The sequence below is a fragment of the Coturnix japonica genome, chromosome 5, assembly GCF_054131305.1.
Source record: "Coturnix japonica strain WE chromosome 5, WE-NBRP24, whole genome shotgun sequence".
In the NCBI taxonomy this organism is placed as follows: Eukaryota; Metazoa; Chordata; class Aves; order Galliformes; family Phasianidae; genus Coturnix; species Coturnix japonica.
Genome location: NC_140667.1, coordinates 52182908 through 52204317, shown reverse-complemented (window position 1 = coordinate 52204317; position 21410 = coordinate 52182908). Strand labels below are relative to the sequence as shown.

Below are 21410 nucleotides of genomic sequence, written 5' to 3'. Positions count from 1 at the left end.
GCCAAGCTGTTGCTAGGACACTGGGCACTGCAGGCCAACTGCTCTGTTACCTTGGCTGCAAGATCACACTGTGTCTGCCTCCAGAGAGGCCAAAATATTGCTATAACCTACCAGTGTCTAGGACCATGTATTACATGGCATTCTTGCAAGCACAGCACATAAAGTACTCCTAGATGCTAGCAGTTAAACATGATAATTTCTGGCCTTGGAGGCTATGCTGCTACCCCAACCTTTCAAATCTTGCAAGGTTTAGAAGTAATAGTAATAAACTATTACTATTACTAAAAAAAAAAAAAAGAAGTGTAGATTCCTTATTTGCATTTCTGAGCCTGCAGTTTACACCTGAGTTATATTTTGAAGCTTTCCCATGCAGCTGTGCCAGCGAACATCTATCTTTTAAATGCAATCACTTGTGTTGGCCTTATCACCTTAGAAATGGGGGCTCTAAGAACAAACACGTTTCTATTCAAAATTTATGATAAAGTTATGGTTGAATGTGGGAATATCAAGTAGAACTACTGATTCGTCCCTGGAGGTGCTCAAGAACTGAGATGTGGCACTGAAGGATGTGGTTCAGTGGGCAAAATTGGTGGTAGGTGGATGCTTCGATTAAATGATCTTAGAGATCTTTTACGTTATCAAAGATCCTGTGATTCTATTCTATGATTCTTTGATTCTTTCTAAACGATCTGAGCTCAAAGAAATAAATAATCAGCAGGACAACATCATTCTTTAATTACCTACAAAATACAACAGTATCTGGGTGAGCTTAGTGGCCCCTAGACTAGTAGAACTCCCATCTATAGACTTGGGCTTCTAGAGGACCTATGCTATCTGGCTTAATAAGAAGCCATCTGTGGTTTATGATTGCTAGTTGCAAGATAAGGCCTCATGAGAAAGAAAGGAAGGGCCTTCTTTGTCTGGAAATCATTTGTAGTCTTAGGGCAGGAATCAGGCTTCAATGAACCTACTGGTTCCAGAGAGTAGGCAGTTTGGTACATGGCCAGCAGTTGAAATTCAGGCAATTCTGGGCCAAGTACACACATTGATTACTTTAATGCCAAAGCCCTGGGGGCAAGTTTTCAATGTTCTTAGTGAATTTAGCCCATGAACTGGAAATTATACTTGAGGAAAAGCTAGAAATTAATTTCTTTTCAGGCAATTATGCACTTCTAGATATTATTTTAGCCATTGTTTCTGTTTGGTTGGTATTAGTCCAGTAAGACTTTATCTGCAGATGTTGCAGATAAACTCCTAATAAAGACTGGGGGGCTAAACATGGACATAAAAAGCAAAAGAGTGAGCAAAGGATAGGTCATAAGCTAGGATGGTTTTACAACTGCAGCTGGGTATTTAAACTACAAGATACTTTGATTTCTAGCCCTAGACTTCTAGGAACTTATTGCTGCCTGGTGTTGGAAATAAATTCAGCTCTTGTGTTGAATGGAGAAAGTCAAATCCATGAGCAGCTCTTTGGTAAGAGGAGCCAGACAATGCAGCACCAACTTGCAAAAGCTACCAGGTCTGAATAAGCAGAATAAGGGTAGTGCTGAAGAATTACTACTTCACCTATTCTCAACCAAGGCCGTGTCCTTGCACTTGTGATGCAAAGCACCACCCCATTTTTATTGGGCTTCAATGCTACTGAGGTCCATCCACATGGAATCCCATTTTTCTCCTCTGATACTTCACTACTTTTAATCTTTACCAATGCTCATTAGCAGCCTTTGCATCTAGGGTATTTTATTTGTTTTTCAGTCATTTCAGTTGAAACATTGCCCATATTTGGGAAACTTCACTGCTGATCTCTGTAAATCTGAGTTGCCATCAGCTCCAGAAAATCTTAAACTGTTCTATTAATCATCATTTAATTTAGTTTGCTCATAATCTCTTGCACGGCACCATATCAGAGACTCCTGGCACAAAGCTATAGTACACTCTCTGTTTATTTCTTTAACATAACGTGGGTTACAACAGCTGGGCTCAGAGTCCACAGCATTGCACTGTAGGGAAGGAAGATTTACTCAGGTCTCTTGTGACTGGGGAGCTGTGGGAGTACCTCTGGCTAAATGGCAGTAGGAACAATATTTTCTTCTCATTTGCACTATTGATACAGTATGTGAGTCATAGACTTGTGATTGCTGCTGCCAAGGTGGGCGAGGTAAAACACTTGAGACGACGGGAGAATCTTGGTTGTATCCTGATGTCAGTATGTAAATGAACATGGATCTGGAAGTGTCCAGAAGTGACCCTACTGCCATCATGAAAACCTGAAGTGCAATTCTTGATAGTTTTGATTTCCTCAGTTCATGGCAGATCTGTATTTCAACTGCAAAAGCTGACAGAGCTGTGGACGTGCCTTCCCCAACTGGCATCAGTGGAATTAGGAGGAATGAAAGTGGGCCTCACGTCTAACTTGGCAAGCAAAGGATATTTTGCATGAAGACATCTGCTGTTCAAGTCGCTCACTGCCTGCCATGTTCCTCTTCATTTTCCTCTTCCTATTTCTTCCCCTTTCCTCCTCACGTCTCCTTCCCCTTTATCAGTAAAAATCACATCTATAATACATAAGCATTTTTGGATTGTTATGGAGTACTTGACATCACTTTGGCTAAATTACAGGGCTGTAAAAAGAATAAAAACATAACTAATCTCCACTTTACATCTCCCTCATAAAGGAAAATATGTGCAGAATGGCCTTACAGTGAGCAGCGATTAGCTTCACTGGTCTGAATTATTTCGCAGCTTAAACAAAGAGAGCCGTGAGGCTGCATAAATTGCAGCCTTGAGGGTGAATCACTTTGATATTCAGTGAACACAAGAAATGAGTCTGAGCTGCTATTTCAGCTGCAGACAGGAGGGTAAAGCACTATAAGTATGTTAGAGAGGCTTCATCTTTTCGCGGCTGTGGACCTGCAGTTCTTTCCTGTCCTCTTATTTTCATGGTCTCCTACATCCCCAAGCATTTGGGCTGAGGCAGAGCAGGAATGAAAGGGACAGTGAACTGATGGGCACTGCAGAAATGAGCACATCTCCATCAGTGGGGGTTTGCCCGAGTGTTATCAGGTCTGCCTGCCCACAAAGCCTCAGTATTTTCCCCTGTCCTGGTGCAGGGCAGGGTTTTGCCCTCTCTCCTGTAAAGGTGCTGAGCAGCAAGAGAGCCCAGTAGAAAGAGGCTGCTCCCCTACTTTGTGAGGCATTGCAGCTATTGACTCTTACCAGCAAACATCTCTCCCTTACCCGAATGCCATATGTCCCACAGTAGCAGCCGGTCTCACCAGCTCCCTCCATGCCAGCAGCCTTGCTCCACTCATTCCCTCCTTCCCAGGAAGCTCATTTGCACAATTACTGATGAAGCAGCTTTTCATTCTCTGCCTGAGAAAAGACAGCATTAAGAAGAGACACAGAGCACTTGCTGTTTGCAAAGCTGCCCTGGGTAAATACAGGAGCTTGCCACACATTTCCCTGTGCCCGTATGGAGAAGGAAAAGCTTACAGGCTTAGAGCCGACCTGCTTGTAACCTGCTAGGATGGGGATGGGAGCCAGCTGCCATCTGAACGTGTGCAGGGAGATGGCAAAAGCTGTGGGGAAGAAGACAGCCTGGGTTTATCTGGATTAGCTGCTCACAAAATACTGTACCTTTCTTCTCTCCTCCAAATCGCAGGGCTTTCCTGGCACTAATGTGTTTAGGATCTTAGTCCAACTAGATTAATATTAAAGAGCACAGGAGGCATAAAAGAGATCAGCAGCAGCTCAGAGGTAAATACATAGCCTAGAGGAAGAGTAAAATACTGCTGGAGCACTGAGAAGCAGGGGTGGTGCTGCATGGAGCCTGGGGTTGGACTTGGTTATCTCTGTGGTCCCCTTCCAACTTGGGATATTCTGCAATTCCATGACTGTAAAGACAAGATCATTTCCATTCTGTGTGAAACCACCAACGGAGTATTCATTTCGAGGTACACAGACAGGCATTCAGGTGATGTAAAGCACCAAAAGAGCACTTCTGTAGCTATTAAACACCTCCTTCATAGGCAGGAACGTAGGAGAAAAAGCTGCTGGAAGATGCAGGTGAAAGCTTCACGAGCCTTCACTCCAAACCTGCAGCAGGGCCTCTGTCACTGCAAGCTGGACCGTGCAGCAGGGGGCTGCTAACAAGGATTATTGCAGCTCCAGGCACGCTGGCTTTTTGCATACTTAGAACTCCAAGTCCTGCTGCCATCCCAGCCAGGTGAGAGTGGCTGTGGGCAGCTCCAGCACGGAACACCTGAAATCCAGTGTCCTTTAAATTGTTCCTACCCACAGCATGAACCCTTCCCATGTTGCCCACATGCAGACTGATGGTGTCACATACATTGAAAGCTGAGGGGCTTCAAGGAAGCTTGTGTGCTGGTTTAGAAAGTCCCAGTGTGGGATGAGAGGAAAGTGAAGTGTGGGTGGGAGAGGTGGCTTGCAGGGGTACAGTTGGGTTGATAGGGACTGTAGATAAGGGCGATGCTGGACGGGACAAGAATGTGGGTCTTGGGCTTTCTTGGTTTGGGGTTTTAAGAATATTTGGTCTCTATTTATCTTATTTCCAAACTTACAGAAGCTGTAGCCTTTAAGTCCTGCTTAGAGTTCAGTGCTACAAGTTCAATGCCTTTAGGTGTAATTATGCTGTTGGTGCCTGGAGAGAACATGGTTGTTGGACCAGTGGGATGGGACAGTAAATGTGGTCATCATCAATGTTACTCTCCTGAGAAACACAAGACATGCACTGGCCATTTGAATGAGCTTGTAGGAAAGCCTGAGGGGCAGCTAAAGCTGGGTGCAAGTGTTGAATTGTAACAGCTGGCTGCAAAGCACACGTGCTGAAATAAACATATTCCACTGGACCAAAAAGCAGCACAAGTCACACGGAGGAGTTTGGTTTTGTCACTGAGAAAAGATGTTTGTGTCTCTATGCAGGTGACAATTAAAAATGCTCCGGTATTTTTAAATGAGAGCAGAGTAGAATATTTAAATAGAAACCTTAAAGGAAAATAACAGTAGCTGAGAGCCATCCCAAGAAATGAATGGCCCAGTTTCCTGCCATCTCCTCCCATAAGTTTGTGTTATACATTTGTACGCAGGCAGCCACCACTGCGGCCTGACCTAGGACAGACATCACCGTGTCCATGTGTAGGAGATGAAGATGAATTAAGTGAACAAATCAAAGGAGAGATTTCAATTCAAGAAGTTCAGAGAAGGGTTTAAGGACCCAGAGAGACTGCCGGGCAGGTTACATACTGCAGGTGGTTGTGTGGGACAGCACAAGTGAAGCACGTGTGGATCACAAGGGAAGGGGGAGGGGATGTATCTGTCCAGGTTGCAAACGTCACATTGATTCCAATGGCAATGAGAGGGAGGGCTTTGTACATTTAGTAACATTTATTTCTGCATTCGGTATCAAGTACATAAGTGCAAATATTCAGAGTCCATAATTAAGTCCATTAGGAACTACAGAGAATGTAATACAAATTGTAATAAATTGAACAAGCTGGAACTTTCCAGTTGCCATACATGTAAATCAGCCTGTCAATCCCTTATGACAAAAGTACTGGGTTTTGTTTTCGTGGGTTTCTTTTTGGAGTTATACAAAACTGATTACCATAAGTACCGATTACTGCTCATTTTACTTGTGCTGGAAAACACTAAAACATCAGTCTACAATTCTATATAGTTAATAAAGATGAATCCAACCAGCAACCCAGTGACGTAGAAGCAATTTTAACTATTGCATCAGTGCGCTAAGCAGGAAAGCCCCTAGCCACATGTAACATTGAAAGTTATAGAAGCAATGCCAATAGAAGAAGGAAAAACACTAAAAAAAAAAGATCAAATAAAAAAGTTCAATATTATTTAGGCGCTCACCATCATGCACTTTATAAGCAACACAAAAAACCACATCTAGTACACTTTTCTCTTTGCTATACTTTAGTGCTTGACACAAGTGATTGCAAGTATTCTAAGTGCAGAAGCAGCAGGGGAGAAGCACTGCTTCCGAGTTTCATGTTTCTAATATCATGGTGTTGAGAAAAAAAAGAAGGATAAATTTGCAGTGTAAGAACAGAGCTGTTTCACTCCAGATTCCCCCGTTATTCATTACTGTAGTCGATGGATTCTCGCTGTCTGCTTTACTCTGCCTTTCTCTTAGCACCTGGGATTTTAGCCTGAATCCTAGAAATAAAGAAAAAGAATTGCATGTTCAGGCAGTAGCTCCATTCCAGCAGATCCTCAGCTGGTGTCTTAGCAAGGGGTAATTGTGATCAGTGTGTTGTGGGGATGGGCGGACTACAGTCCAACAAGAAATAGAGGTGATTCCTGCCCGTGCTCTCCTACAGGCCCCACACTAAACGTCCTGGTTGTCTATGGTTATATAACCACAAGACATGCTCAGTGATATTCTCCTGCCCTTTGTTATCCTACCATGAGTTATTGTGTACTGGAAGTCAGGAATTAAGCTTAAACAAAAAAAATATTAAGTACAGACTTTTAGTGCTGTGTTTTCAGAACCACAGAACTACTGGCTGGAAATGTCTCTGTCATCTGGGTAGGGCATCACTGATGGGGGATGTTGTCCCTGGGAACACCCAGCTCTCAGCCACCCCAGAATACCACAACCGCACAGCAAGGTTAAGTGTGCTGCTGAACTCACTTTGCCACAACAGTGTTTATGTGGGTCCGCACAAGTCCCAAGTATTGATCAATCTGTGCCTGCAAAGACCAAGAGGAGACAAAGTCAGTGGGGCATCAACAAGGCAGAACCAGACAGGCATGGCAGAGCTGCACAGACTTACCTGATACTTGTCATATACAACAGGGAGAGTAAACATAGACACCACAGCTGAGGAGAGAAAGAGCACAGTGTTAAATTCCTGCTGATCAGATTCCTCCAGAGAAGAGACCTACTTCAAACAGCGACAAGCGTGTATCGTGCCACTCGGTCAGCTGATCCACCAAGCGATCTTTGCATGAAAAATGAACTTTGCTCAAATCTCCCAAATATGGGTTTGCCCAGAGCTCTGGGCATAGCTGCTGCAAAGCTGTAAAACACACGTTGGTTCTAGCAGTATGGATGATGGAATGGGAATAATGAACAAGACACCAAGAGATTGGTGCTTTAACTATGGAGAAGGCACAGTGAGGAGAGGCTGTTTTGCCTAAGTAGAAATCACCAGGGAATTGATATTAAAAATAGATTTGAAAAGAAATGATGATTTTTACCCATTATCAGAAGAGTCAGGCCATTGAAGAGGGCTCCCACGTAAGTCAGCAGCCACATTAGTACTGCAAACTAAATGAAAAACAGATCGTTACATCATCTCCAGTGTCAGCTAAGAAGAAACGAGTTCACTTAAGTAGCTAATATAATGGCACATTAGCCTTTTTTAATGTGTATTAGGACTTGTTAAGTAAGGCACATCAGGAACTAGGTACTTTTTCTGGGTCTATAAAACCATTTTCCTTTCTGCATTTTACTGCTCTCACACTCCTAGCTGAACTTTCATGCATATTTCGGGCTTAATTGCATTCATTTAGGACCCTGCGTTGAGCACGGTGCAGGTAGATTTCTGCATCCAGTTATTTTGTGGCAAGGACACAGAGAGCACAACAAGAGATGCTTCCAGACCTGCAGGAGCTAAGCTGGTCCTCATCTTTTCAAACTCCTGTATTGTGGATAAACAACTGCAACTGCAGATTGCCTAACTAAGCTACTGGAAGTAAGCAGATTGGAAATCAAATAGCAAAGCAACTTTGATATCTGGAGCTACACAAAACTCGGTTTTATAAGGACAGTGTCGACATGGGAAACAGCACTTTGAAATGTAAATTGGTCCTCTAGAGAGGGGTTAAAAATATTTGAAGCAATCCTACTTTTAAAGAATCCACAAGGTCCTGGACGAGAAAGAGTCTCCTCAGCTCTTTGACTGTGCTGTTGACGTATAGCTGGAGACAGTCTGTGTATTTCTGAATCTGGTCCTGTGAGAGATTCATTTCCATATCCAAGTAGGCTCTGCCAGAAACACAGGGCAGTTAGAAACCCAGCAAGGCTCACCACCGTGCACGCTCGTGCCTATCTCCCCATCACCCCCTCTTCCCCAGCCCTCGCTTATCTGTAGCAGGAGCTTTCACTGTGTGCTGGGAAGCCACATCAGTTCCCTATATTGGTTCATGGGCTTGTTGGCACAGCAGAGAATGAAGCATCCCTCATCAGCTGGAACAAACAGCCCAGGCCTTCAGTAGAGAGGGGAGAGCTTAAAAGCACCAGCCCCAGAGGTGATGCACTGCCCTGCCACAGCCCGGCAGTGTTGGAGAGAAGACACCAATATCCCCTCTACACCCAGCAGAGTGCGCCCAGAAGTGACACTCTTCCTGCATGTTGAAGCACTGTGCCATCATTATTTATGGTGAAACCCCTTTTCTGCATCTGCTTCTAAATTCCATGATCTCTAGACTTGCAGGAAAAAAATGTCCATGTCTCGGAGGACAATTGCTTTCACAAACTTTTATTTCCCCCCAGCCCCCTAGAATCTGAGCCAATATGAATCTTGAGACTCTGGACAATGGAAAGCCCTGTTATGAGCAAGAATTTTATAGAGCTGCAGCTGAAAGAAATGTGACTTTCCACTAGGAATGGATCTCCAACGAGACACCTGATCCCCGGCCATGACCGCAACACACTCACTTGAAGGGATGGCCCTCGTCAGTCTTCTGCACAGCCTGTAGGACTGATTTGTAGATTCTGAAGCTAATGGTGGCCGAGAGGCCGGCGAGGGCCAGGTAGGCCACAACACTGACGACGCTGAACTGGGTCAGGGAGAAGAGCAGCAACAGGAGGCTGCCAAACACGATCCCTGTCTGCTTGATGTCGCGCCAGTACAACAGGTTGATAGCTGGGGAGAGAAGAACAGCATGTTAATGGCAGGAGCTGGGAGGGCATCAAGACCAATGCCATGCTTGGGGCCTTCACTGGAGGATGATGGGCAAACGTCATCAGGAATTTCCTTGGCTGAAAGCAGCTCAGTGGCTTCAGATGTGGAGGAAAGGAGAACCAATGACCTAGCTGGAATACTTGCATTTTATGTGGCTTTGCAGAGAAAGGTTAGGGAAAAAAGATGATGAAAGTTCCTATTTTACATTGAAACTCTGGGTTATTATATTTTTGGTCATTAGTCCAAATGCTAATGATGTGTTTCCACTTCTGGATCAAAACGCCTTCAACTTTTGGCTGTTGAAAACAAATGAGAAAATCTGGGGTTAGCCACAATAAACCAATATTCTATTCAACTATGCAAAGTTTTGACAATATCCTTTTGTTACTTCTGAACTAACAAAACTCCTGGTTTTGCCACTGCTTAATGAGTACACGGGTAGGAAACCATTCACTTACATGGGTAGGAAACAAACAGAACCTGCAAATGCAGAGTAATTCCTCTTGCTATTACAAATCTGATCATCTCAGAACTATTAAAAAAAAAAACACAACAAAAACCTTTCTTTTTCTCTCCTTGCCTGACTCCCTTTCCAGCCAAAGGACAGGCTGATGGCAATCTAAACAAAGCAGCTCTGATTTCACACGCTGTCCTCATGAACAGCTTGAGCACAACACAAGCCAAGCAGATTTCTTAGATGCTGCTTGTCAAACAATTTGAACAAAGAGTAAATTCTGGGAAAATGCAATCTGTCCAAAGAAAATTCACAAACACAAAAAGAAACCATATTAATCCAACATAGTAGTTCTTATCATCTCATCTCAAAACACTGTGAGTCACCGCTGCATGTTTCCCTTGAGTCAATGAGCCATTACTCATTACTATTACACACATTAGCGTTGCTTTTCAAAGTAATGGGCTTGAGTGCAAAATTGCTATTGGATTATTGAATGCAACATTCCCATCCTACTATCATCTCCGTCAACATACACAGCATAATGACTCATATTTCTAAGTGCCAGCACTGAGCACCGGACCTGTGACTGGAAGTGTGTATGATGAGATCCAAGGACTGCATCAAGGGACCAGGGAACTCAGTGGCACATGCTGAGTGTGAGCATGTAAACTGGGAACCTGGCAGAGGCTCTCCAGTTGTACGGCCACGTCTTCTCCCTGCAGGAACCCCAGTGCATGGACTGATGGATACTCTAAAGATGTACTTACAGCATAGGACATGCACTCCCATCAGGGAGGCTGGTAGCAGACACAGCTGTGTCCACGCAGCTGGAACTCCACAGGCTGCTTGCAGTGTCTCAGAGGTGGAATGTGCATCTTGCAATGCATCCTTACAAAATGGCATCCAGAAGGTAAGTTTGAGGTGTTTACCGCTTTTCATTCTCTTTTTCAGTGAAGGCACTGCAAAATTCTGCAGCACAGCACAGGACCTGGTGTGCTTTTACCAGTGAGCATTTGGACAGGCTGCATTATTCACAGCTCCATCCTTTTTCTGCTTAAAAATGGGTCTGTCAATGGACACTTTTGGGAATTTATGTAAATCTCAGTTTCTGAGATACTTCAATTCTGTGTTATAAACTATCTTGATATTAAATGGATAGGTAAGCTGGCTAAGGGTGCTGTAAGCGGATTATCACCTGCAGATGAAACAAAAAGGCCACGTACCAGTGACAAATATTACCTAGGAGGTAGGCAGTAGACAGGCAAACAATTGAGAGCTGAGTAAAAAGCACAGCAGCCCATTTCTGTGGAGTTCCCTGGATTCATACTGATAGCTGATAAGATGCAAAAGCAGCAGCTCCTTCTTTCTATGACATCCTGCCTCAATTCCTGCAAGACAGAAGGTGGCTGCATAGATGTTGATTTGCCAAACTGCCTTCTGACTCCTCTCAACAAGGAAGATGCTGAATGGCTGGAGAGAGATTTGTTTTTGTGAGCATCTCCTGCAAACTTCCCCTCAGTGAGATGGCTGTGGTGTTTATTAAGGTGTATCAGGTAAGGGAAGCCTTGCCACAGCCATGAGATGGAGAGAGACCAAATGACACAGTTCTGGGGCTGTGTGCATGCGTGAGAAAGGAGATGAGAGGCAGCTGGCCTCTTTCACCAGCCAAATGAGACCTGGGAGGGAGGGATCCTGTGTCTTTTAGACTTGACACAAATACTCCATATGTGCACGGAGAAAATATGTGCCAGCTTTGAGGTGGAAAATCTGAGCAAGGCAGGTGGAGGTCCTTGCATGGTGCCCATGTTCAACAGCCATCACTCCGGTCTCTAAAGGAATACACAGGGAGTGCTGTACGGAGATGAACCTCATGGCTCGCTCCAGCACCTGCTGGCCCCATCACTTTACTGCTCTTCCTGCACACACCAGGCTCAGACCAGCATCCCCAGCACACATGAACACAGTGATCACAAGCTGAGGTAAAACTGTACACCTGACATCACCATTAGATGCTTTGGTCAGGTCTCAGTGTAAAATCACACCATAGGATCCTGGTGCAGACAAGAGTCCTGCAAGACCTGGGCTTGTTGTAGGCTGTGTGGGCACATGTGATACTGCCGAGACCCACGACAATGGCATGATTCTGAGCAACGCATGCTGAATATGCATGAAGCAGAAGGCTGGTGCCACGTGAGCCTGTTGCTATGTGATGTGCATGCAGCCGGACAGCAAGTCAATCTGTCTGGCTGAGGAACATATATTTGTGAGTGCTGAAATGTTAATTTCAGAGCATTGACGTTTTTCAGAGAGAATTTGCAAACACGGTTCTGGAGAACAGGCACTGAAATCTGCCTCAGTTTCATTCAAAACCTTCTGTGTTGAAAACCCCAACTCTTAAGTCCTGACCATGCCCATTAACATGCAGCAGCAGTTCAGCTGCAGCTTTTCATGATCTCCCTTCGGCCTCCTGGAAGGAGCAAGCAGAGTCCCTCCCTCAGTCACTTTGTGGCCTTTCCAGTACGGCGCAGCAGAGCTCTGGCTCAGCTGTGGAGTTATAAAAGGGCTCTGGGTGTTGCCAGAACACTCTCAGTCTCCAAAGACTTTCTATTTATTATGGGGGACTTGCCAGCAATCTCTAAGAAAGCAGCATTGCAGACTGCTGCAGGTCACTGTACTGTTTCTAAAGAGTTTTTTTTCTGCAGAAGCACATTTGATGAGCTATTTATCTGAAGGAGTTGCCTGTCTGTATTTTTTAACTCACAACAGGAACTTGTAAAATTCTACTCCAGTAGCATGAATTGGAAAGAAAAAGCTTCCAGCGGTGCCAAGCACTCGGCTACAAATCATAGTGTAATTTCATCTTATTAACTAGATATGAGTTCTTTGTTTGGGGCCATCCACCAGACTGATGATGTACAAAGGTACAGTCTCTGATTTAAGAATTACCTGTCAATACCAGCAGTCAGGAAGTACCAATATTTGCAAGGTAAATTAAAAGTAACCTCCCAAATATGAATAACAGCAACAGCATGCAATGACAGCAAGGAACTGCTCCTGAGCACAGAGCCTGGAAGCTCACTCAGCTCACACCTGGACTTTCAGCTGAAAATGTATCTGCTCCTTTGGCATCACAAAAGCCAGAAGGCAAACCTGGGGCTGGAAAGAGCAGCACAAGAGGGTGAAAAGCTCAAGATGGTTGAGGTGGACCAAGAAGTGATGCTCCTGGTTCCCTTTTCCTAAAGTCCAGGTGGAAATCATGAGAACTGAGCTCTGGTAGTTTCTCATAGAATCACAGAATCACAAGGTTGGAAAGGACCTACAAGACCAACCGTCCTCCCATTACCATAGTTGCAACAAACCACTAAACCATATCTCGTAGCATGACTGTATTTCCATTCCATGCCTTTAAGCAAGCATTTTAATATGAAAATTAATGAAGATCAGCTGTGCACAGTCTGATCCATTCACACCTTCCACAGGTTCTCTCCTGATAATTGCAAGGTTTCCCTCTGCTGCAACAACAGTATGAAAAATGAGCATCCATCAAGCAGAATTTAGTTAGCACAAAAAATGTGCACAGAAACCTTGTGTGCAGCCTTCAGATGAGAGCCATGGACCTTGAGGATCAAATAAAGGTTGTATGTTTTCAGCATACTAATAAACTCGTGGACGTGATCAAGCTGCCCTCCCAACAGTGGAGGTCCTATTGGGCCTCTTTAGGATGTGAAATCAATGGGTTGTAGAGCTTCATTCCTTGTGTAATATTAGTATTAATGAGAACTGAGAAAAAGTCTTTTATTTTGTATACAGCTCAATACAATAGAGACTTCATAATACATTTCCCAGGCCTAGTGGCAGTGAAAGGCTTAGGAAATCCAATTTAAGAAGGGAAGTCTTGTTTATAGCATTGCTGCAACAATATCTGTCAACAAATATGACTACTAGAGATGAGTCCTCAAAGAGAAGTAAATACTGCTTGTGCTCAAACAAATGCCACTTCTCAGTTTTAACCACAGGCTGTGGGGACATGATTTCCTCCTTCTCTCCAGGGGAGGATCCATAGCCTTTGCTCCCCTTCCCACAGCAGATCTGATTAAAACAGAATACAGATGGATGTAGCATTTAGTGAGCAGTTTGGTGCCTTTAGAAGACTGCTGTGATCAACAGCAGAGCCAAGGCAGAGCATTTGTGTTGTTTTAACAAGGCATCTCTCCTTGTTCTTCAGCTCCAGCCTTGAGGGTTCTCTCCATACTTATCCCTGCTGTACACATCTAGTCCATGACATTCCTGTCCTCAGTATAACTTCACGTCTTTATCATCTCTCTCAGCTCCAATGCTCAACCTGAACCCTGAACCCTAAAGAGAAGAAACCTGGAGCAGGAATAGAACCAGGGAAAAAGATTCGGAATGCTCCTCAGCCCACCTCCTCCATCTGCAACATCAGGACTTCATTATGTGAGCTCAATAAGGACTGATAGCTTTATGTAAGACACCAGTCTGGGCTTGGGTAGACAGAAGCACAACAGGGCTGACAATAAAGAAATTGGCCCTTCAGCCTCCTGTGGTTGTTGCTATTTTTTGTTGTTATTATTATTCTCACATGAGAGCTGAAACCAATATTTGATCTAAAGGTAAAAAAAAAAAAGCATCTTTCCACACATCCCCCTACTCATCAAACCTCATTGCTCTCTGCTTTTACCAGCTTCTATGAAGGTGCTGTTGTTCTTATCTTAAGAAAGCAGAGAACAAAGGGACCAAGCAAAGTCCCCAGGTGCAGTCCCTGTATACACACGAAGCTATGGAAATGTATAGACTGTTCTGAGATGCTCCTGGACCAAACTAACAGACCCAGACCCTTCCTAACTCTATCCAAACACCTGAAAGTCTGCAGACATTCAAAATTAAGGCTCAGATCTATTTTAGTTATGAGAATGTGACACGGAGAGGCTACCCCTTTGATATCAAAACAGCCCCTTCAAACTCAGTTAATTTTCTCAGAGATCTGATGAAAGTCCTCCATTGTTGCCTATTGCCACATCATCACCCTCTTGCTGGAGATTAAATTACACCATAAAGAATATCTTGATCTTAATTTGGGGGAATTTGTTCTTTGTTCTGTTAATATATATTTATATATATTGTTTATCTGTTCTCAAAAGTATAAAAGAAAGAGATTTACATTCAGATATGAAGCAGGAGATGTACAGAGCATGTTTTGGTAGAGCTATTGAAATCTCCCTTTTGATACCACCTGGATCACTATGTTTGTTGAGAAAGCTGGCAACCCAGCAGTATGAAGCTCATGCCTAAGACAGCTTGTCCTCTGATTTAAACTCTTGATCTTGCAGCCCTATTGCCATCAACAGGGATGTGCCTGAAGAAGGATTGATTGGATTTATGAAGCAGCAACAAGAAATGAAAGCAAATCTGGAAGTGGAAAAATATCTTGACAAATCTAATTTCACAGGAAATCAGCTGCAAAATCAGGATGCAAATTCTCCATCAATTAGTAGAGTTACTTGAAGATATTAGCTAAAGAAGTTACATCAGATGATGACTTTGTTCCAGGATTTTGGCTTTAACAAGGTCCAATGTTAAACCAGCATCTGGGGCAGATCTGTAGCTGTTGCAAAGGTGGAGAGCTCATCAGTAACTCCAGTTCCAGTGGAGTTGTGGCAGCTGGAAAGATTTGATGAAATCTGCACTCCAATTCCACTTTAGTTTATAGTGAACAGGCATTTTACTTATGTCCAGCTGGGAGCTTGCATGCAGAAGAAGCAGCGACATGGGGACCAGTGTGCTACCACCAAGGAGCCCAACAGGCTGAGGTGCCAAGACCTCTCTAACCCACAGAAACCTGTGCAGAGAGGTGTGAGGATGAGCCCCCAGCATGGACTCATGCTCCAGCCACCAGCATGCCCAGTTGGAGATCTTTCTCCACACACTCGTGCATTATGGATGGCTCAATCCCAGCCAATCCAACGCACCACCTACCCATGACAATACTTTGCAAGAAGCAGGTGCCTAGTGGGGTTGATGTGTTGATGTGATCTCTGAAGGCTCTATCAGGATCCACCATTGACACAAGCATGACCAGCAGGATGGGTGGGTAAAACTCATTGCAGTATTTCTAAATGTGATTAGCAGCAGTCCTCTAAAGGAAAGGAACAGTACGTAGATTCAGTGGGGCAAAGCCAAAGCGTCACCAAGCACCCCTGCAGCTCCTCCACAGCCTTGATAAATTTTACATTAATTTAAAGCTCTGTAAGGGCAAGCTAATGATAGAACTGATTGACATTTTATTAATTAAAACTAAAGTTATCCTCAGCATTTCATTTCCATAATTTCAGTAAAAATATGCTCAGAATTTACTGAGGTCTGTGACTGCATCTGTTCTGTTCGCAGCCATATTCCAGAGTTTTCAGGAGGAGCCATAATTCCGTGCAGAACGAACTTGGCAAAATTATACAACCCCAGATTTTCATGAAACTGATATTCTGGGTTGAGACGGAGGGGGGACGTGAATAATAGATACCAGGAGAATCGTCGAATCAATCTTTAGCCTTCATTCCTCTGAATTTTAAATTGCTTTTATTTTATCTGAGAGCGATCAAAGAATTTTGCTGGCAGAAATAATGCTCCATGCTTCATGTTTTCCTGCAGGATCCCTTCTAAAGCAGAGAGCACCAACCGAGAACAAGAAAGATGTGCAGATGATGTGGCAACCTAGGCAAGTGATTTATTTCAGCTGCGTCAATTTTGTTCCGACCCTTTTTGTCTCAGAGCAGCACGGGTCGTGTTGTGCCATTTCATTTTCTGCCCCTTGATTTCGAAAAGGAAAGCACAGAAACAGAGAAAGCCTGCAGTTGTTACCCATGATTAATTATTAATTGAACAACAGCAGCGTGCCTTTTGTTGTTACCCCCTTTTTTTTAACTTTATGAATAAATATTCTTTCTTTTTATTTTTTTTTTTCCTAATTAAAAAGGGTTAAAAATTCAGCTGCCTCTAAATACAGGTGGTTCAACAACCTGACTCAGCACATCAGCATTTTTAGGAATATCAGCAGAATCTGAGCACAAGGATGCTCGCACTTAAATCTCATATGGAAAGACTCAGGTTTAGGTGGGGCTCTCCCATAAGAGCCGAATGGATCAAACAATCCTATAGAAAAGCCTGGGTTAAGGAATGGAAAGCCCTAACTGCTGCAGGCTGGCACTGAACAGGTGCATCTGTTTACTTCCCAGATTCCTGCTGAAAAAAACCCCTCACACCACGATACAATTAGGTGCCGGATTAAGATTGCAGAAATAGCCCTGAAAACCAGCGTCTGTATGTCTGTCTGCCTCCTCCTGCCCTCCCCAAAAGCACTTCAGGATGGACTCCTGGCTCCTGTTACATGCAGCTCCCTTCACAGAGCTCTGTCTGCCAGCATCCCGGTCCCTTTAACAAGATGATGCTCTAATCTCTCTGCCAGGACCCCGCTGTGAGCACCATGTACGCTCTATTCAATGTAAACAAGCACCTAAAAATTAAAAACCACATTCAATCCGCATGTGCCCTCCCTGCCCGCAGGACTGCCACATGCTTTTCTCCCTATGTGCCCAGCTGGTAGCCTCACAGAGGCTTTGCCTTTAGCAAAACAAAGGCTGGATGCTGGCTGGGAAGGGTGAAACCAACAAAAAATGGCTGCAGAGCCGGCCGAGGCGCCCCAGAAGGTGCCAGCCCCACCCAGCGTAGGCACCAAACCCGCTCCATATCACTGAAAATCAGCCCCAAATGAAGATGCTATTGTTCCCCTACACATACCCCCACAATATTTTCCCCCAAATGGCTCAGCGGGGTGCTGGGAAGCTCAATAAAACACACAAAAACAGCAAGAAACACAAAAAACAAGAACTGCCGCCGGAGCTGCGTTTTCTTTGTGCCGACACTCAGCTCAGCCCTGGCCATGGGTGTGCCCAGGGCAGGATGCACCCAGCACACATCACCGCCACCTCCAGCCCCACTTTCTCTGGTCAGCACGGATTCCCCATCGCCCGGCTCTCCTACAGCCCCCATGGGGAAGAAATCATGCTGGGATGAGGATGATCTGCTAAGGGATGCTTGGGAATGGGCTGGGAGGCAGGATGAAGGTGCTGCATCCCGGGTGCTCACAGGGCGAGGCAGCTGGAGATGGGAGAAACGCATTCAAACAGCACAATGAAAGGTTCTTCCTTCCTTTCTTAACGTAACCCCCAAATAAAAGCTTTGCAGGAAGGGAGATAAAAAAGCATGCAAAGGCCCGCAGGTGAACAATGCGAAAATGGACGGATCCTGCCTTTACCATGCAGTCCTTCTAGCATGCAACACTCGAACAGACATAATACCCTGACATTTCCAGTTGCTCCAAAGACAGTCCATCTTGGTGGAGTCGGCACTGGCTTGCATCTCGGCGTGTGGAGGGGTGGCCGGTGCTGCGTTCGGAGGCGCTGCGTTAGCACTCAGGCATTCCCGAGCATGGGTGGGTTATGGGGTATCGCGCCCGTCTCCCTGCTCAGCTCCGGACTGATGCTGTAAGCAGCACGGGAGGAGGGGGGAGGGCATATTGTACGCGCTGCAGTCTCCACTGCAGCAAATCAGCAGTGTGATGTGGTTGCCCTAGGGAGCAGGCTCCTTTCAAAAGGGGATGCGGTCCCCTTTCAAATCAAAAGCTTTTGCGCTCGGCGGCTCCGAGCCACTGAAATGGTTAAAGCAACCTGATGGCAAAAGAAATAAAAGCAAATTTGGGGCGGGTGGAGACGGGGAGCACTGTTTCCTATGTGGCTGCATGGTTGTGACTACCCGTGTTCCAGAAATTTCTTGACAGTGATGAAATTGGGTGTCTTATTGGGGGTTTTGGGGCTGAGAGACAAATTTCCCTATCCACCCCCAGACGCTGATGCCTCCCTCCCCTCTGTGTGCCCAGGTGAGGTCTTGGAGCAGGCAGGGGAAAACCAAGGGCAGGATCTGGTCCCTTCACAGCAATCCCCTTCCCCCCCTCAGCCCCCATCAAAACTATTCTAGAAACAGCAAAAAACAGCAGAGCACCCACACCCCTCCCACCAACCCCTGCTGCTCCCTTGCTGGTGTGTGCAGGTCCAAGTGCTACCTCCTCACTGCCCATAATGCTGCACACACCGTGTAGGACAGCAGGTTTATGAGATAATTTGTGAAAAAGCTCCCAGCAGTAACTCAGTGCACCAATGGCTGGATTGCAACACCAGCCCAGGGACCAAGCTGCCTCAGTTTCCTCCCTGCAGTGATGTCATAGCAAGCCATGGCCACATGGTACATGGAAAATACTAAATGAAGTGCCTTGCCTTCACCCAGTCTTTTTCAGGTTTTATTATGCTTAAAAACCTTGCCCAAAATCCACCTCTCAGCTGTATCACCTTCCAGATCATGATTGCTTATTAAATATTTTTCCTTTAGCCATTTTATATTGAGTGCTCTTCTTCTTTTTTTCCTTTTTTCTTTTTTTTTTTTTAACATGAAAACAGACAGCAGCACATAGACAGCAGGTCATACACACATCAGCACAGGGAAATGAATCTGAACCTCTCTGCTTTTTTGGCTCCAAAAGCTCAAGTCTTTAACGCCCGAGTTAACAGATCTCCCCAGCTGGCAGTAGTAGGTCACTCATCCCTCCCTCAGGTAACTCATCTCACAGAAGAAAGCCAGAATTTACAGAGTGGTTCACCACAGTCAGATCTCAGCCTTTACCTAAAAAGCTCTGCTGGGGTTACATGGCCAGCAGCTATTGTTTGTGCTTTTAAATCATCACTGAAATCCACAAACAGACTTGTCCTCAGCTTACATCCAGTATCTGCAGTGCCCTAACAGAAATAATTAACCAATAGGTGTAGAACTGGCTTTAACTGCCATTGCATACAGTAATGTTCAATAATGTACAAGCCTTGATTTTGTGTACTTCCTGCCTTAGAAAAGAAGGAACAACTTGGCAAAGGATGGTATCTCACCATGGCCTGGTTGGTGTAGACCCCTTCCAAAAGCAGAAAATACCTCTCTGGTTGCTTTTAGCCCTGCACACTGAGTGCAGCTCTGCACCAACACGTTACATGAGCTATTTACAAGCAATTTACATAAAAGATCAGACATAGGAAATTCCCAAATCCTGCAGTCCCTGAAAACAGCCCAAGAGACCTCACATAGCACATCACATCAGCACCATCAGCAACACAGCAATGAGAAGACAGAATCTCACTGTACCCCACGGTTCTCCATTAGCTATAATAATTTGCCCTGGACAGCAGAGAGGTCCATGTGCACTTAACATTCTGTTCTCATGACAATCTCCACGGGCAGAGACTTTCCTCACCCCAAAATTCAGGTCCCCACCTCCTTGCCCAGGCCACCAAAATAAACCACATCCTCAGTTTTCCTGCTTCAATTTCTGCCTCCTTTTGGAAAAGCATCCCTTCAGAGCTGTTGTATGTAGCTGGACTGCTCCACATCATGAACACCAATGTTACACTGTACATGTGTCAACCCAGGCATGAACATCAAGCTTAACAAAATGGCAATGGCTAAAATAGCAATTGATTAAAAAAGCATTTCTACAATGAGAATTTAAATTATGTATCCAAGAATGTGAGCCAGCATTAGGACTAAGCAGCTGCCCATCAATAGCCTGAGGGTGAGGACTATTTTCTTGCAGCAGAATGAAACCAGGGCCACTGACTGTTTGTGGAGCAGAGCAGAGTGGAAGGCACAAATAACATGGCCCTGCCTGGATCTACAACAGGTGAGAGGTCCACATGCCAAGTGGGTTCAGCAGCATTTGCCTATTACGTAGCTCTGCTGGAGACAAGTTGATGATATGTCTAAGTCCATCATAGCTCAGAAGCACCTGCAATGTTCTTCCATGGGAAGGATCAGGTACAACCCCAAACTGCAGGGCTGTCCCTAAGCACCCTGCTGGACACACAGGGGTGGAAACCAGCATTGGTTTCAAAGAACAGTTCATGATGACACATTCAAAGATAGAGCTAAAATTATCACCGGTTCTGCTCTAAGTGCAGTGACTTTGAAGACACTTCGGACTGATTCTGTTCTGCAGAACAGAGCTCTGCATCACCCCACATCAACGCAGCGCAGGACACATTGAGGGCAGCCAGATCTGCAGCGTGGTGCTGTGAGATCCCAACACTTGGCACTTAGGGGAACAATAGCATTAAGGGAGATCACTGCCTGTTGGGCTTTTTTTTTTCCTTAGCTCATTTGTTCTTAGCATTAGCAACAAAAATAGAGGGGATGCTATTTTAAAAGTCGCATTAATATGTCTTGAAGCTCTCAAGAGCAATGGGGATTTTTTGCCGGAGTACTCCAAGCCAAGGGCAGCCAGCAATTACATTTTAGTGATGAGTCTGTCAATAGCATGGCATGGGCCAGATCCTGGCTCTGCTGTCTTGCATTCATTCTTGCTCAACACATTTCTGGGTTGCAGAATTGCTCAGAGGCAGCACAGAGGAAAAGGGCAGGAGCTGAGAGTTATATCTCGAGTTGGAAGGGACCCATAAGGATCACTGAGATGCTGACAGCTATTGAAGGTCCACTGCTATTCACAGTCTAGGAGCCTTAGACAGCTTTGTCCTTGCATCTCATGCCCAAGGCTCTGATGCTTTCTCTTAGGACATGTAATGCAGCAATTAATTTCCTTTTTTTTCTCAGTTCTCCATATCACAAAAGAAATCAGTACACAGGTAAAAAAGGCAACATGGAATCTGAGCTGCTGATCTACTGTCCCTCAGTGAGTAGATTCCATTCACTGACCATTCCAGGGATGCTCTGCAGGAGCTGGCTGACTGACGTGGGAGGCAGCACGTCTGACATGTATGAATCAGTTGCACTTTTCTCCTGGCTCATCAGAAGTGGATAATTTCTCTAGGTTATTTAATGATGTTTTTGAACCACAAGCATCATAAGAACGAAGGCTCTATTCCTGCCACTGACCTAGAAAA

General features: G+C 44.8%; 1 protein-coding gene across 5 annotated transcripts in view; it reads right to left on the bottom strand.

Moving 5' to 3' along the window:
* Positions 1 to 5387: 5387 nt before the first annotated feature.
* Positions 5388 to 21410, bottom strand: part of RTN1 (reticulon 1) — a 96305-nt gene continuing 80282 nt past the window's right edge. For 3 of the 5 annotated variants that reach the window (XM_085549622.1, XM_015865783.3, XM_085549623.1), the window contains exons 4-9: positions 8705 to 8912; positions 7894 to 8032; positions 7243 to 7312; positions 6816 to 6862; positions 6674 to 6732; positions 5388 to 6195 (exon numbers count right to left, since the gene is read on the bottom strand). In XM_085549622.1, the coding sequence (XP_085405748.1) occupies positions 6153 to 6195; positions 6674 to 6732; positions 6816 to 6862; positions 7243 to 7312; positions 7894 to 8032; positions 8705 to 8912 (566 nt within the window). In that variant the 3' untranslated portion in view covers positions 5388 to 6152. Of the gene's footprint in view, positions 6196 to 6673; positions 6733 to 6815; positions 6863 to 7242; positions 7313 to 7893; positions 8033 to 8704; positions 8913 to 17734; positions 17970 to 21410 lie in introns of those variants that run through there. The other 2 variants (XM_032444732.2, XM_015865785.3) reach the window with 2 other exon arrangements.